Source organism: Paroedura picta, chromosome 16 (genome assembly GCF_049243985.1).
Source record: "Paroedura picta isolate Pp20150507F chromosome 16, Ppicta_v3.0, whole genome shotgun sequence".
Classification (NCBI taxonomy): domain Eukaryota; kingdom Metazoa; phylum Chordata; class Lepidosauria; order Squamata; family Gekkonidae; genus Paroedura; species Paroedura picta.
The window spans coordinates 27,294,400-27,311,743 of NC_135384.1; the positions used below are offsets into that span (position 1 = coordinate 27,294,400).

Sequence of the window (17,344 nt, forward strand, 5' to 3'; positions counted from 1 at the left end):
GCCTGACGAGAGCAGAGGTTTTTTTTGGGGGTGGACTGTTCTCTGTCGCCTGGGGATCAATTATAATCCCTGGAATGCCTCCAGCTACCACCTGGAGGTTGGCAACGATAATGGTCATTGGCAAACTCGATACAGACCCCCAGGGATTTAGTCCCAGTTAGGAGTGTGTGTGAGACTACAGCTTTATTTCTCACCCTGAGAAATGTTCTGCTTGACCAGTTTTATGCTAAAAAGACGTTACCTTTGACCTGTCTTTAACCTGTGTCTAGGGAGTGGTTTCTCCCAGCTCTCTTGCAGATGTTTATCATCTCGAAGTTGGGGTCAATGCACACTTGAAGCTTGGGGAAACTGGCTTGGGAAAATGACAGCCGTGTTTTGAATGACAGAGAGGGGCAGTGAGGGAGGACATAAAAATATGCCTGTAGCTTGGTATTTCAGTTCCGGCAAGGAAAAAACCTTGCCCTCTGTTCATTTGCTTTCCCCACTTATTGGGACCTTGGCAGGGACTCGGCAACTAACAGCGACAATTAATGCACTTACTAAAAGATTCATAGTAAACGCATGAAATCAGGGTGCCTGCCATGCCCCAAAGTCTCTGGCAGAACTTTCTGATGTTCACAACAGGAGGAAATGCTCATGAGGGCTGCTACATTCCTCTTCTCACACAAGGAATGCAAAACTTGAATTCACCTCCCCACCCTTTCCCTTGTTACCGATCCCTTAAAGGTATTGTTTGCTCTGCTGTTTCCAATACGTCTTGCGTTTAAATGCTGGATCAGAATCAAACAGGAGGAGACCACAAAGTCCAGTCTAGCCCCTCACTTTCTCGGGGGGCTTAACAAGAAAACCACACCCCTGACAGGTGCTCATCCAACCTCCTCTTAAAAAATTCCAGTGAAGGAGACCCCACCACCTTCCAAGGCTGAAACAGGAGTTTCCATATACCCTGCGCTAAATTCTGAAATTTGTTGCTGAAGAAATTGCACCATAGATTCTGCCTCTCTGCACTCCAAGGGAAGGGAAGAGTCCCACATCTGGAGCCTAGAACATAAGCTGTGCCGGATCAGGCCAATAGCCCATCCAGTCCAACACTCTGTACCACACCTTGGGATGCCAGCCTCCAGGTGGGGCCTGGGGATCCCCCAGAATCGCAGCTCATCTCCTGGCTACAGTTCCCATGGAGCAAGTGGAGGTTTTGGAGGGTGGGTGCTGGGGCACTGTACCCCACTGGGGTCCCTGTCCTCCCCAGACTGCACCCCCAAATCTTCAGAATTTTCCCAACCTAGAGCTGGCAACCCCACCTCCTCACCCCCCACCAGTGGCCAGGATGGGGGCATATTGGTTAAGTCATATTGGTTAAAACCCAGGGACCATCAGGAGGTCCACCAGTGGGGCCAGAACTCCATAAGCCCTCCCACTGTTGCCTCCCCAAGCACCAAGAAGACAGAGCATCACTGCCCCTGGCCGTGTCCCACCTCTGCCTTGTAGCTAATAGCCACTGACAGACCTCTGCTCCCTTTTTCTAAAGCCGCAACTCCCCTTTGTTTGGTGACAGGAAAGAATTTCTCTTCTCTAAAGTTGTTTCCAAATAGCTTTTGAAAAGGGCCTTCAAGTCACCACCACTGACCCTCTCATGGGGTTTTCAAGACTAGCAAAATTTGGGGCAGGAGAAAAGCCTCTGAGGCCCTGCTTACTTCTTCAGATATCTGTGAGGTAGGACGGGCTGAGAGAGTGGGACTGGGTCAAGGTCACCCTCCCTGGCATGAACCTGGATTTCCCAGATCTTAGCTGGACACTTCAGCCGCTGCACCATGCTGAGTTCTCCTGCAGATTGTTTTCCTCTGCTGCTGCAGCCTACATGTGTGGTCCCAGGGTCAATAGAAGGCACGCAGTAACCGGACTCTTGAACCGTTTCACATTTTTATCGCTCACCACCCTGGGAACCGTATTTGGGTGGGAAGGCAGCTGAGGAATGTCTCCAGAAATACAATAAACGAGGCAATGCTAAGTAATGCCAGCGTTTTTCCTGACGGAGCGTGACCATTCACAAATGTGTGTGTGTGCATGTCAGATTTTAGCCGTATCTTGAGAATATCAGAATTGACTGAGTATATTTTCACTCTCTCCCTTCTGCCAAGGAGCATGGGGATCAATCCATAGCTCTCCTTTCCTCTGTGCATCAGGTTTACCCGGACCGGGAGAGAAGGCCCTGGGTTCAAACCCGGTCCAACAAATGAAGAACTGGTTTTTATACCAGCTCAAAGGCGTCTCAGATCAGCTTACAATCGCCTTTTCTTTCCCTCCCCACAACAGACCCTCCTGTGAGGTATTTGAGCCTGAGAGAACTGTTCTGCAAAGACAGCTCTAGCGGGACTCTGATTAGCTGGCTGGATGTGGAGCAGCAATCAAACCCGAGACTTCAGATTAGAGGCTGGATCAAGCTGGATCCCAAATTTTGCATTTTAGTTTATGAACACAGAAATGCCAGAGATTCCAGACCACAACCAAACATTAAGGCAATGGTCGTACAGTGGTGAGTAGAGATATCTCAAGAACAAAACGTGGTTTTCTGTACTGATAACATATATTGTTGCATGAATGCGATGGGCATGTACTTTGACAATGCAAAACAGTTTAATAAGCTGTCATAACCAAGCTTGCATTGATTTAACACAAGGATTTTCACTGTGCGACTGAAGGCAAGCTGTGGAAGTGATTTTGTGGCAGGCTCCACCTCCTGTGACTGCCATTTTGTGTTGGCTCCACCTCTTGTGGCTGCCATTTTGTGGCAGGCTCCACCTCCTGTGACTGCCATTTTGTGGCAGGCTCCAACTCCTGTGACTGCCATTTTGTGGCAGGCTCCACCTCCTGTGACTGCCATTTTGTGGCAGGCTCCACCTCCTGTGACTGCCATTTTGTGGCTGGCTCCACTTCTTGTGGATGACTGTGCCCTCCCGCACATTGTGTTAGAGTTTCAAAAGTGACCATGGGCTTAAAAAGTTGGAGGACCAGTGGAGTAGTGTGTGAGTTCGTCACAACCCTGGTCTAAGCCAAGCAACCCCTGCTGCCACCATAAGAGCTATGGGGCTCAGCCTCCTGAAGGACCATTCTATTGTCTAAATTTATGGCCACAGTCCCACTGCTGTGATGCCACCTGTAACACCATGGCTGTCTGGTAGCCTCACTCCTGCTTTTAGCCTCACCAAGAGCCACAACACAACCAATTCCATTCATTACAAATTTTTATTTCAACTAAAAAAATTTCAGTAAAAATTCATAAAAATGTATTCATGGCAAACAGTTAGAAAAACAAATAGAAAAACTGTGAACAGCTGACGGATTGTGAAATTCTTCAGCTCGGATGTTCTTGGAGCGAGATCCCACGAATCGGAGACGTCTGACACAAGATTACGCAAACTCAAAAGCAGTATACAGTTTTCTTGCATATGCCGGAACGGGAGAGAAACAGCAGCTAACAAAATATCAGGCCAACTTGAAAGGGAGCACAGTTAGCCGGGAAAATAACTCATGTTTAAATAAAAAAATACACGCATTCACAATTGTCAAAACTACAGCTGCAAAGAAATTGAGCTCTGGAGCAATGCAATGCAGAACTGAATAATCACAGCGCACGTAATAATTAGTGGATGCTACCCAAGTACTTCAACATGTGAGATAGAGACACTGGTTCTTGTCAATTAACAGCTGTCCGTATAGTGCAGGGGTAGTCAAACTGCGGCCCTCCAGATGTCAATGGATTCGCTGGCAGGGGCTCATGGGAATTGTAGTCCATGGACATCTGGAGGGCCGCAGTTTGACTACCCCTGGTATAGAGCAATGGCAGCAGAAATTAGTTCTTATATGACTTTTTACGGCATGCTTTGAAAAAGCTACTTTACCGATGGACCAAGGGGCACCCAAAAGATCACCACTAGCGGAGGAGCTAGAAGCTCTCCCCAGTTTCGTCCAGCACCCAATCGCTGGTACTCAATGTTTAAATATTAAACAGCGGATAAACATGGTTTGTCTCAGCGTGCGCCACAGCAAGGCCACGAGCATTGCAGGACTGCACACCCGAGATTCGATATCTTATCGTTCCTAATAGCGTCTTAGGTCAGATGCGTATAAATATTAAATACACGATAAATAGCCTAAATAGTTGTCGCTTAAAGGGGCAACGGAATTAAGTTGCCGCCCCCAAAATATTTTAAATATTAATAAATAAAAGTCCAATAAATACAATTCGGAACCGAGACACTGAAGGGGAATTCCAGGCAGGCCCTCAAGTCCGCTGCGGGAAGAGCGTCCTTCGGAGAATTCTGTGCGTTAAAAAAATATTTGCTAAAATGCGGTGAAGCAATTGGAACCTCACCGGTTACGACCTTTGGTTAAGTATTATTAAAGGCTGGGTTAGCTGTGCAGCAGAACTGACTTGGCCTGTTGATGAAAAACAGCAACGCAATTTAAAAAAATAATAAAACCCTACGTCAAAAAGCAATTTGCTGTCCATTTTCATAGAATCAGCTTCCCAGCAAGGAGATTTTTGATCTTCTTTCCGAGATCTCCATGCCTCCCATGTTTAGGAACTGCAGTGCCGCAGGGCCCGGAAGGTCATCTCGAGGAATTTCTCGAAGTTTCTGAGAGCAAGATAGCTTCCAATTTGCTTTTCGGATTCCAGAAATGAAGGGCGGGTCGGGTTTTCTACCGTAGGGTAGGCGACTACCGCCAGCCCACTTTCTTGCATCTGAAAGGAGAGAAGGGAAAGCGGTTAGGCACCGAGGCCTGAAGAGCTGTGGATGCTTCAGCGGTCAAGCAAATGACTTGTCCTGAAGTCTGAAAATCAAGTTTTCGACTTCAGCTCCCTTTGTACGCCAATAAAGGTCTTCTGAGTTCTTCTTCATCTCTCTCAACCTGGTTGAAGAAATTCTTTTAACTCTTGCTCCTGCCTGGTGGAATGAGTCCCCTGGGGCGACCGGGGCTCTGGTGGAACTAGCCAAATTCTGCCGGGCCTGTTAGATGGGACTCTTCTTCTGGGCTTATGGCTCAGCCCAGCTAGAAAGTCATTCTTCAATAAATATTTGGGCCTTCTCCCTCATCCTCTCCCTCCCCTCCTCTTACCTCTTCTTACATTTACGCTTGCAGATTTTCATCAATATAAATAAGTAACCGCTGATGCCGTTAGGTGTTAATTTGCTGCTTGTAAAGTTTTGCGATTCTAAATTATAGTTAATGTAATTTTACTGTTTTATTGTTGTCGTAGCTCCAGTCTGTTGCTCATCTCCCTGAGACAGCAAGACCGAGAGGAGCGGCATATAAATTGATGTATAAATATAGATACACCCCACTTTTCTCCTCCTATTTTATCCCAGCCCCTTGCAAAGTAGGTTAGGCAGAGATCATTTCCGCACTAGAGCTAACCCCCACGATTCTGTTTTTGAGGGCCCAAACTATGCTGTAGGTTCTGCACAAAATGTGCTTATCCAGTGGTAGACCCGAATTTCATAATCTCTTACTCTGCGGTTTCTGACTCCTTGGTTTCCACAATTTTATTTTCATGTCAGGTTCTAAGTCAGGGCATTCTAGTGTAGAATTCCTTGAATTTGATTCCCACCTTGCATTATGCTGCCATTTTGGGCTGTGTGTTCCCCCACCTCCCCATGCCCCCCACCTCACTCTGTCCAGGAGGCAATTGCCATTTAAAAAGTTGTTGTGCTGTACCACTGTTATTGCATTGTAACGCTGTTAACAGGAAGGGTTCTAGCGGACACTGTCAGGAGAGGACAAAAGGATTCAATTCAATTTTTACTTTTCTTATTAATGAAAGGAAGAGCCTCTTGTGGCGCAGAGTGGTAAGGCAGCAGACATGCAGTCTGAAGCTCTGCCCATGAGGCTGGGAGTTTAATCCCAGCAGCCGGCTCAAGGGCGACTCAGCCTTCCATCCCTCCGAGGTCGGTAAAATGAGTACCCAGCTTGCTGGGGGGTAAACGGTCATGACTGGGGAAGGCACTGGCAAACCACCCCGTATTGAGTCTGCCATGAAAACGCTGGAGGGCGTCACCCCAAGAGTCAGACATGACCGGTGCTTGCACAGGGGATACCTTTACCCCTTACCTTTACCCTCCTTTCCATTTTTTAAAATTTATTCCCCATTTCCACCCCATTTATTCAGATTGTTTGCTTGTCATCAGAGCATTGCAACACAATAAGGTACCCTTCTAGGACTTTAAGCCCTCAGAGTAGGACCTGGGCAGCCATCTTCTTACCTGCTGTTGGAGGTTGGAGGACAGGTTTGATATGTCCACCTGGAGACTCTCTATGTGGCTTGTGAAACTTGGCAGAATCTCCTTTATGTGGGAAAAGTAGCCATGGTAGGTGTGAAGGCCTGTCCTTATCTGGTTGAAACAGCCAGCCTGTAAGATGGAGAGATGACATGAAAATGACCCACAAAGACAGGCAACCCATCATGCCTAAAGGTGGCCCTCTGGTCTTAACTTGGTAATCTTAGGACACTTTGCTCTTGAGATGGTCAAGCCAAACATCTACTGCGAGCAGAGCCTAGCTTCCAAACCTCACTGAAAGCAAGGCAGCAGCTCCAAGCCATATTTCTTGACTGCTAAGATCTTTTGCCCAAGGAAAATACAAAGTTATCCCCTTTCAACACTTGGGAATGTCCAGCTTCCCACGGGATTCACCACCACTTAAATTTGTCCTTTTTTAAAGCTGCCACTCAAAAGTAACCTCAATGTTTAAGTTGACGATTGTCTGTTTTTACTTTATCATGCACAAAATTTTGTTTTTTTTTTTAGTCTTTTGGGGTGCAGGGCGGTAGAGAGACTGCTCCTGGGAGATCACCTGCCACCCAAATATTTTATTAAATAACCAGTGGCTGTCCCCATGGGATAGATTCAAACGGACAGCCATGTTGGAAGCTTTTGTGTGCATGCATGCACACGTACACCAAAACTCATACCCAAAATTAAGCTTTGTTGGCTTTAAACTTCATTCTGTCCCTAGTAGAGTAACAATTCAATGGGGCTCAAATTTCATTCTGTCCCTAGTAGAGTAGCAATGGGGCCTCCGGAGTGTCACAGGGCTATTACAATGCCTTGATAACCCCAACGTACGCACTTAAGGCAGAAGGTATCTGTATCCTTACTCTCAGTTTAGAACCTTAGAAGATCCACCCTGATCTCGTCAACTTGGCCAGAAGTGCCAAGTCAGGACTGTGAAGCTAGAACTATGACCTCTCTGTAGTTCAGATGACTAATATCTCACTTTCTTCCACCTATTTATTTTTGGCAACTAGCTCCTGAGGGAAAACTCACTGATATTTCTTAAGATTTTGGGTTTGAGCGATGAGCAAGGCTTGCCAGTGACAAACATCTGTTTTGCAAGTCTTACTGCGATGGAGCTATTGGGAAATGCACATTCTTCACATTGCCTGACTCAGATAACTCCCCTGAAGTCAGAGAAGAGTTATTTCCATTGCTCATGCAATATCCCTCTTGATACGCACGGTTGCCGTGCATACGACCACTCGCTAAACAGGGCTGATTCTGCACACAGTAGATAATGCTCGTTCAATGCACTTTAGAAGTCGGTTTTCCTGTTCCGCACAGGAAAATCCAGCTGCCAAAGCACATTGAAAGTGCATTATCCTATGTGTGCAGATTGGGCCTAGGTCTGCAAAAATACAGCTTGGCGTTAGTTGCCCAGGGCCATCACTCACCATGTCGCAGGGATCGGTGCGGCAGAGGGAGAGGTCCACTTGCGAGATGCCCAGCAGTTCCTGCATCAACATCAGCTCATCATCGTTGCCGAGTTTGAACTCCTTACGCTGAGGGTTTGCAAGTGGAGAAGGCAGGATTAAGAGAGAAATTTTTTGGTAGGAGTATGCAATGCATTTGAATTGGCTTTTTAATTTAGAGGGAAATGTCTTGATTGGCCATTATCCTGGATGATTCTGGGTTTCCCAAGAGCAAGCAGGGTCAATCCCTAGCACCTCTGGGGCCACAGGACTCCAACCAGGGTTGTCAGCTCCAGAATGGGAAATACCTGGAGATTTGGGGGAAGGGGGTTGGAGTCAATGTCTATTGTTGGTGCAACTGAGTTCAGTGCTCGTTTGTAGCATTGCAGGATCTGCTCATCTGCTGGGCTTGTTCCAGGGTCATTTTCACTTCCTGGTCCATACTATACTTTTTGGGCTCCCCCTTGGTTGTGCAGCAGAAGTGTGCTGGGCCCATAACCCTTTCAGCTGAGTGTTTAATGCAATGGGCATGCAACAAACTGATATGACTAACATGCTGCTGTTGCATTCATCACTCAGCCAACACCCTCGCCACTGGCTTGTGGGTCATCTCGTAGAAGATTGTACATTAACTTGCTGATCATTGAAGGAGGTGCAAGGACTGTTTCTGCTGGACCTCAATTCTCCCCCACTAGCTGATTTATACCCCGCTTTTCACCGCCTGAAGGAGTCTCAAAGTGGCTTAGAATTACCTTCCTTTCTCCACAACAGGCACCCTGTGAGGTGGGTGGGGCTGACAAAGCTATGAGAGAACAACTCTAGAAGAACTGATATACCCAAGGTCACCCAGCTGACTGCATGTGGAGGAGCGGGGAATCAAACCCGGCTCACCAGATTAGAGGCTGCCATTCTGAGCCATTACACCCAACTTCATGGCCAAGAAAATATTTGCAAGACTCTTTTCTCGGTGCAGAATTCGGATAGTCCTGGCACAGAGTTTGTTTTGAGCCTGGGATTCATCCCTTCTTGTTTATTTTCTTCCTCCCCCCCCCCATAGACCAATGCACACGATCTCAATCAGCAAATCTGGTTCATATTAAAGGGTGAAAAGGAGTCTTGGCATCCACTGAAAGCCAGCATCAATCTTGCGCTCCTATCCAGATTTTACGGGAGCTGGAATAAACACGCATCTCCCTTTGCCTGGTCAACTCAAAACTTGTCCCCAAGAAGCAGCCAAGGAGAAGTCATGCCCCTCCCCTTTCTCCCCCGGGAGACCTTCCCGGGTGTCAGAAGGCAGAGCTGGGGGACTGTAAGAGACACAACCTGGACCAAGTTCCCAGTGCTCAAAACAGGAGAGGAAGTCCTCCTTTGTATGGGGGTTAGATTCCATGAAGGGACAGTCTGTAATTTTACAGGAAACGGTAAAAAAAAAATCCCATTAAAAACCTCTTGCCAACTATTTTGTTTATGCAAGAACTCAGCCTGTGGGGAATAATTACCCTCTGGGTAGTTCTGAAGCTGGCCAAGGCACATAATCTAATACTGCTCACTTAATTGTTTCCATCACACTTGATAAGGGGCAATTACTTTATTGTTACTAGGAGAGAAGCCGTTGCAGGCTAAATTTGGCAGATAGGGATTCTGGCAGGATGCTGCAGGACTACAGATCTCGGGGAGAGGCCTGTATCTCTCCCTTGGGATCTAGAGCAATTGTTCCGAGGCATTTCATTCCAGGGGCAGAGGCAGGTTAATCCGTAGCAGGCAATACAGATGTCCAGTGGCACTTTAGACTTGGGTCTGGTTCCAACCCCAATATACAGTTTGATCCTATATATCAGGGGTGGCCAAACTGTGGCTCCCTAGATGTCCATAGACTACATTCCCCATGAGGCCCTGCCAGTTCATGGATGATGGGAATTGTAGTCCATGGCCATCTGGAGAGCCTACGCTTAGCCACCCCCTGCGATATATTGATACCGATCCAACCCAGCAAGCTTATTCCTAAGCATGCGTGCAGCCGCAGACTCAGATGCTCCTTCCGCAAACCAAATCCATATTCTTCTGCTCCCTTCCCTCGCCAATTTACCATGAGCTTCCTGGTCCTTGTGGCATCCTCTTTTATCCTCAAGACAAATTCCCGGTTTTTCTGGACGAACTGGAGCAGTTCCGGATCTCCGGAAGATTCCGGCAGGGGCGCAGAGGCACTCATAGTCCACGACAATGTGATCGCGAGCCACGAAAGAACACCTGGAAGGAAACGCAGGCACAGACATCAGTTTCTGTGGGAGCCGGCCAGGGGTTCCCGAGCTTTTTGAGCCTGAAGGCACCTTCGGGACGTGGGCACAGTGTGGGAGGCACAAGTGCAAAATGGCTGCCCCTGGAGGTGGCGCCAACCATGAAATATCAGGAAGCGAGTCTATATATCTCTAACAGTACCTCTGCAGGGCAAAAGCTCAGCCTAGCTCCACCCAGTTTCTTAAGAGCCAGCTTGGTGTCGTGGTTAGGAGTGGGGACTTCTAATCTGGAGAGCCGGGTTTGATTCCCCACTCCTCCTCCACATGCAACCAGCTGGGTGACCTTGGGCTCGCCACAGCACTGAGAAAACTGCTCTGACCAAGCAGCAAAATCAGGGCTCTCTCAGCCTCACCTCCCTCACAGGGTGTCTGTTGTGGGGAGAGGAAAGGGAAGGCGATTGGAAGCCACTTTGAGACTCCTTCGGGTAGAGAAAAGTGGCATCTAAGAACCAACTCTTCTTCTTCTTCAGTAATCTCAGGGCTCTCTCAGCCTCACCCACCTCACAGGGTGTCTGTTGTGGGGAGAGGAAAGGGAAGGCGATTGGAAGCCACTTTGAGACTCCTTCATGTAGAGAAAAGTGGCATATAAGAATACACTCTTCTTCTTCTTCTAAACCACAAGACAGGCCCTGTAAGGGTATCACGGGGACCCCTGGAGCAGGTTCAAAACCACCAAAAGAGAACTAAAGCATACATCAAATATAATCAACTGGTCTCTGCTTCACTGTAGGCTGATTCCCCTGTTCTGTTATTGAGAACCATTCTACCTTGGAATTAAATGCGCCACTGAATTCTACCTGCCTCGGTATTTTAACATACTAACGGTTCCTAATTGGAGATGAAGGGTCGGTTTCTTAAAATCCCTTCAAACTAACCCTACCGTGACCGGCAAAACGGCAAAACTTGACTCATTATCCAGTGCCTTCTTTTACTGTCCAAAATAAGAAGCAGAAAGATAACATTTCTGAGAAAATGGATCCTGGAAGAACAATTCTTTCTGATATTGCTCTTGAGCAGTTTATGTCAAAAACCGTACCAATGAGACATAGAACAGTATCCTTCCAGCAGTTAGAACAGCTCAAATCATAGACTGAGATTCCCAGCTCAAATGACGGCTCCAGGCACCGTTCTCATCTGTCTGCTTCAGGAGGGACCAAGCACTCTAGTCCAGGGGTAGGCAAAGTGTGGCCCTCCAGATGTCCATGGACTACCATTCCCATGAGCCCCTGCTGGCAGGGGCTCATGGGAATTGTAGTCCATGGACATCTGGAGGGCCACACTTTGCCTACCCCTGCTCTAGTCATTCCCAGGGCAGAGTTCCTTTGCCCAATGGAAGACGGATAGCAAGAGGCGAAGCCAGAACAGTGAATCATCCAGAGCCACAACAGGCAGACTCCTTCAGTGGAAGCTTCCCGGATAGCTAGGAGAGGCCCACAGCCACCCACCTACTTTAAGCCCGATCTCTTACACATCTGAGAAAGGGAGAAGAAGAATAAAGCACAAGACAATTTTTTTAAAAAAGGTGACAGGAATTACAAGACTTGGGGGGACCTCTTTCCTTCAGACGGCATTCTTTTTGTTTTCTTTACTTTAAGCAAGCTTCTCTCTGCACCTAGCCTACCTCAAAGGACTGTTGTAGGTTTAAAGTTGCAGGTCTGACTGGAGAATGAAAGAGACAGACTTAACACTGAAACTCTGACAAAGTTTAATTCTGGGTACAAGCTTTAATATCTCAAGAAATGTGCATGCACATGAAAGCTTAAACCCAGAAATGGTCTTAACTGTGCCCCCCCCAGACTCAAACTTCATCTGTTGCTTCAAACCAGCACTGTGAATAAATCTTTCTTTATTCTGTTGAAGGGGGGGAGGAGAGAAGAGGATACCATTGTATTGGTAGCCAACTAAGGACAATAAGAGACCCCAAAGTTTAAAACCAAGAGAGTTAGACACAATTTTAAAAGCACCTGACTGCGCTACATTTACCAGCTGCATTCTACGTGCACACAAATGCTTCTACCTAGATTAAAACATTACTGGTTTCAAAGGTGCTCCTGGGTGCCAACAAGGTCAGACCAGTAGGGTGACCCTCCTAAATATTCTGTTAAGCACCAGGGTGGAAGAAGGGGGCATGCCGTTCTATGGGAAGTTAGGTAACACGAGAAAGACACCCCAAAAGCTTACAACCAAAGGGGGCTAGACCAAATAGAAAAATCACCTGACAGCGCAACATGCGCGCAAAAACTCCCACCCAGAGCAAACCCGGGTGGGGCTTCAAGGTGCCCCTGGCCTCAAACGCGGCTAACTCCGATGCACCCCGTGCATTCTCTCCGGAAAGAGCGCGGGGCAAAGGCAGAGTCCAAGCGGGCCCCGTGCAAGGGATGAGCTTCCGTGCGCATCGTACCTGAGCCAGTGGGCGCGCACCTGAGAGCTCACCCCTTCTGGGCTGCTGCGTCGCACCCGCTGGCGCCCCAAATCCACGCCGAGCCTCCAGCGTCCGTCCCTCCGGGCCAGGCCAGCGCAGTCCCGAGCTGCGCAGGAGGCTCCCCGACGGCGCGGCTCGCTCAGCTCCGCGGCTGGCAGGGAAGGGATGGGATGGGAAGCCCTCGGGGCGCGCCACTTACTTCGCACGGAGCGCATGGCTGGCTGGTTGGTTGGCTGCGCGTCGCTCCTCCCCTCGCCGAAGGCCGGCCTTGGCTGAGCTCGTCTGGCTGGGCTTGGCTTGGCTCGGCTCGGCTTGGCTCGTCTGCGCCGGTTGTGCCCGGCTGGCCCCGCCATTGGCCGCCTTTATAGGGCAATCTCAGGAAACCCCGGGTCGTGATTCACGGGCGCGGGAGAAAGGGGAGGGCAGGCAGGAAGCCCGTGGGGCAAGCAGCCGCCTGGCCCTGCCGGGAGGGTTTCTTTGGGGAGATTCCGATGGGTCACCTACCTGTGACCACCCCTCCCATGCTGGGGTGTGGGGCGGGGGGAGTGGGGCTCCCTTGGGGCAGACCGACAGGCAGGGGACCCGTCGAGGCGAGCCAAGCGAGAGCCCTTCAGCACCTTGGACTGACGACTTTGCATTTCCTTCCCCGAGGCTCAGGGCCGGAAGCCTCGATCCTAAATATATAGGACTACATAAAATGTCAAGTAGGTTACATTAAAACGGCTCCCACTAACCCCCATGGAAAACTGCACATGGAATTTTGAGAGGGTGCCCTTGTTTGGGGAGATGCGTCTTCCAGTGGCTTGGGAGGGCAGCCGATCGATGTTCAGATGTTGTCTGGTCTCAACCATAGGGAAGGTGGAACAGCTCTGCCGTGCAGGCCCTGTGGAAGTGTTCAAGGTCCTGCAGGGCCCTGATTTCGACGTTCCACCAGGGCTGAAGAGCCCCTGGCCCTGGGCGAGGCTGGTCTCACCTCTCGGGCCAGGGACCCTGAGCAGGTTTTGGTCCATACACTGTAATGGTTTTGGGAGGACATCGGGGGAGAGGCGGCCCCACAGGTACGATGGTCCCAGACCGTGTAGGGCTGGGAAGGTCAGCCCCAAACCCTTGAATCTGACCCGGTCTCCAAACTGGAGCCAATGCAGCCGGGCAAGCAAGCACTGGTATCGTGCCCTGGAAGGACCTGTGCCAATGCATTTCGGACCAGGTGACGTCTCTGGGTCAATCTCAAGGGGCAGGAGCTTCCGGTCCTGTTAGTCTTTCTGCGGCAGTAGAAAAGAGCCCCAAATCCAGTGGTACCTTCAAGACCAGCGACATTTGTGGCAGGGTGTGAGATTCCGTGAGTCACTGCCTACTCTGGATGGGTACATGCAATAGGTACTTTGCAAGAGTCCCTGGGATCCCTTTAAGACTAATACCCTGTTGTGATTGGGATAATTTTCACCTAATGGTAGGTGGGTGAAAGGCTTTTTGGACTTTGGGCTTCTTTGTCGTTGGTTAACGTGGACAGACGTTTTGCAATGGGAAATCGTCGTATCTTTGTATCACCGACTCGTTGAATATTGGGATATTGTATTACTGTGCAAGGGAAAACGACACAGACACAGGGACTGTGCTAGAAATGGAACAAGGACCTGGGTTTTATGATAATAGCATATTTGTAGGTTGCACTTTACATCTGCAGGGTCACTGACGAAGGAACCGAAAACCGGCCGCCTAGCTGGGGCCTTGAATTGGAAAAGAAGGTTAGATGCTACCACCGTCTTGAGGTTGTTCGTGGAAAATGATATAGGGAAAGGGGAGGGGGGAACAGAGCTGGAGGGGAAACAGATGAAGGTCTTTTAAAAATACCTGGGAAGATCTCAGAGGACGTTTAAAGGGGGAGAGGGGAGAAGGATTGTTTGGAAAATACATTTGAAGACCTCATTCTAAACAGGCTTGCAAAGACCCATGGGATGAAAAGTCTGAGGACACTGAGATGGGGAGGGGCATTCTTTTATTCTATAGTTAGGCTCATCTTGTAGGGAATTGGACAGAGCTTGCTTACACAGAAGGAGTTGGGTGATCTTATAGACTCCCTCCACCCATCAGTGGAGACGGTTTATGCGTGGGCGAAAGGCGGGCTGTTCCATTTCAGATTGCAGACGGCTGGATCACATTTCTAAGTTCCTCCATGTAACAACAAACTCCCTGGAAGTAGAAAGTTAGCATTGTAGGCTTGATGTGTTAGATTTTTACTTGCGGGGTGGAATTTTTTTTAAAGTGAAAAATATTGAAAATTTCATCTGCACTCAAAAGTGATAACAAGCCATTCAAGGATGCCAGCCTCCAGGTGAGATCCGGGGATTCTCCAGAATAGCACGCCATCTCCAGATGACAGAGTTCAGTTCATCTGGAGAAAATGAGTGCTTTGGAAGGTGAATTCTATGGCATTGTTCCCCTGTCTCCAGACTTGTGCAAAATACGGTCAATCGTAGTAATGGATAAAATCTCCCAGTATGAGAAAAAGAAGGAAGGAGAAAGCAGGGTGCAGGAGAAATTTATTGAGAAATGTTATTTCTTTCTTGCATATCGGAACAGAAACAAATCTAACGAAAAGAAGCTGTTCTAAAATATACTTTGAATCAGGGCTTCTTAACTGTAGAAATATAGAATCATGGGATGACGACAAGTTCATATTTGCTGTCAGAAATTTCAATTGTTATGGATTAGTGGGGTGGCTTTGGAAACAGACTTCTTTATATAATTCTCTCCGCCCCCGATATTCATAATTAAAGTTTAAATAACGAAAGAAAACATGTAATCATCAGCATAAATCCCCCTTCCAACTTCTCATGGAGCCTGGGTCTAGATTTCGGGCTGCTGTTCATTAGGGCTGCCAACTCCGGGTTAGGAAATACCTGGAGATGTAGAGGGTGGAGCCTGAGAAAGGCAAAGTATCAGCACAATGTGAATTCTGTGGCAGGGGTAGTCAACCTGTGGTCCTCCAGATGTTCATGGACTACAATTCCCATGAGCCCCTGCCAGCGTTTGCTGGCAGGGGCTCATGGGAATTGCAGTCCATGAACATCTGGAGGACCGCAGGTTGACTACCCCTGTTCTATGGCATTGATCCCCACGGAAGTTTCTCCCTTCCCTAATTTTTGATGAGCCCAAATCTCGAGAAGTTTCCCAGCCTGAATCTCACAGCTCATCCCCCCAGCAGCCAAGGGGGATCAAAACGGCATCAGTGTTATTATGAAAATTAGGCAGTCTGAAAGCAGCTCCCTTCCTGAGACCAGGGTGGAGAATCCCATGTCATTCTTGAGATTAGGTTCTGTGTCCTGCCGCTCTACATCCAACTGTGGTTTACCATAGCAACCCATTTGGCTTTTATGAAAAACCAAATCAAGGCTGTAAATCGAGATAAATCAGCAGGGCCGGCTGGGGTGGTAGATTAAGCCGGACGTGAAGTGGACGGCAGGGAAAAATAAAATTTTTTGGAGAGAACAGGGATTCTTCGGGATGCTTTGCCGAAAGAGAAGCAATAGAGAAGATCGGTTCCAGAAACTGAACTACAAACCACGGGCAGAAGTATGCCAGTGAACTTTTAAAAACCACATGCGTACGCCTGTGTATATTTATTACTTACTGTGGGACTTTCTATGAAAGGACAACCTGTGTCTGGGCCACAAATAATTTGTAGGTTATGAGCCAGCCTCTCTGACCCTCCATTCATGTCAAGTTGCCTATTTCGTGTTCTGCAGGTGGGCTTCCTTAGACCTGCGGATCTCTTGCTCTGAATCATAACGCTGTTTGGCTTTTTGATTGTGACAGGATGCTGATTCCCTCCTCCCTCTCCCCCCACCCCAGGAGGGTTAGCTGATCCCTGCTGACCCCCAGCGATGGATGGGGACCTTGACGCAGAAAGGTTCGTAAGAAGGTCACAGGTAGCCCGGGGCTTGGCTGGGAAATTCCTTTCCTTGTCTGCAGGCGAGCTCTTCCCTAGAGGAAGGAGGAAGCAAGGGATCCCATCAGGGGAAATATGCAAAAGCAAGCAAGCTGGAAAGCCAGAGGAGGAGAGAACAAACTGCCTGGAAGAAGGATTAATTGGAGTTGACACCTGGCCCGGTTCAGGTGAGTTGTCCCACCTGTGTAATAAGGGGCAATCCAGGGATGTTGGCGTTGTCGACTTCTTCGCACAGCACACCGCTGTCTCTCACAAAGCCCAGGTCTGACCCTTGGTTTCATAAGAAGCTGACAGTGGAGGAGTGCTTTAGGATGCTTTGGTCTGATCCTGTGTAGAGCAGGGGGTTGGACTAGATGGCCTGCATGGCCCCTTCCAACTCTATGGATCTATGATTCTATGAATAGGAGCTGACTCCAGTGGGTGGGATACTAGGCCAACTGGCTATAACCTTTTACCCTTTCACGCCTTCTTGTGCCGGGGCTGCAGAAAACCATGAAAAAGCCACCACGTCTGAAACCCCCAAGAATAGAGCTTTCTAAGTCTCAGAGCAGGCTGGCAAGAAACGGTCAGGAAGGTGGAATTGCCCATCAGCTATGGCCGCTTGAAGGGACAGTCTGGCCAACTGGGAGGCAAGGCCGAGAGAGACCCACTAGCAGGATTGTACCAAACAGCCTTCTTAAGCGATGGAAATCCCTGGGCCTAGAAGGATGATCCTCTGTGTGGGATTTAGGGATGCCAGTCTCCCGGTGGGACCTGGGGATTCCCTGGAGTGAGAGCTCATTTCCAGGCAACCCCTGGAGAAAAGGGCTGCTTTGGAGGGTGGCTTCTGTACCCCATTGAGCCCGACTGAGGTCCTTGTCTTCCCCAGGCCCCATCCCCAAATCTCCAGGAGTTTCCCTGCCTGGCTCTGGCAACCCGACCCTCCTCCCTGG

General features: G+C 48.8%; 1 protein-coding gene across 2 annotated transcripts; it reads right to left on the reverse strand.

Moving 5' to 3' along the window:
- Window positions 1–3,743: 3,743 nt before the first annotated feature.
- CSF3 (colony stimulating factor 3) lies at window positions 3,744–12,775 on the reverse strand. 2 transcript variants are annotated; one of them, XM_077315156.1, is made up of 5 exons: window positions 12,663–12,775; window positions 9,834–9,994; window positions 7,730–7,837; window positions 6,264–6,410; window positions 3,744–4,744 (listed from the first exon to the last, which is right to left on the reverse strand). In XM_077315156.1, the coding sequence occupies exons 1-5, from the start codon at window positions 12,676–12,678 to the stop codon at window positions 4,580–4,582; spliced, it is 597 nt and encodes a 198-aa protein (XP_077171271.1). In that variant the 5' UTR covers window positions 12,679–12,775; the 3' UTR covers window positions 3,744–4,579. The 2 variants fall into 2 exon arrangements, with proteins under 2 accessions (XP_077171271.1, XP_077171272.1); XM_077315157.1 differs by lacking the exon at window positions 12,663–12,775 and adding an exon at window positions 12,443–12,562 and having other exon boundaries at window positions 3,746–4,744.
- Between the last annotated feature and the right edge of the window lie 4,569 nt (window positions 12,776–17,344).

What these genes read in the sequence shown, in the direction of transcription:
- CSF3 (XM_077315156.1), bottom strand. An exon ending in GCACCGATCCCTGCGACATG is followed by an intron (nt 6,411 to 7,729) that starts GTGAGTGATGGC and finishes TCCATCTTACAG; the next exon opens with GCTGGCTGTTTCAACCAGAT. An exon ending in CCTCCAACCTCCAACAGCAG is followed by an intron (nt 4,745 to 6,263) that starts GTAAGAAGATGG and finishes CTCTCCTTTCAG; the next exon opens with ATGCAAGAAAGTGGGCTGGC.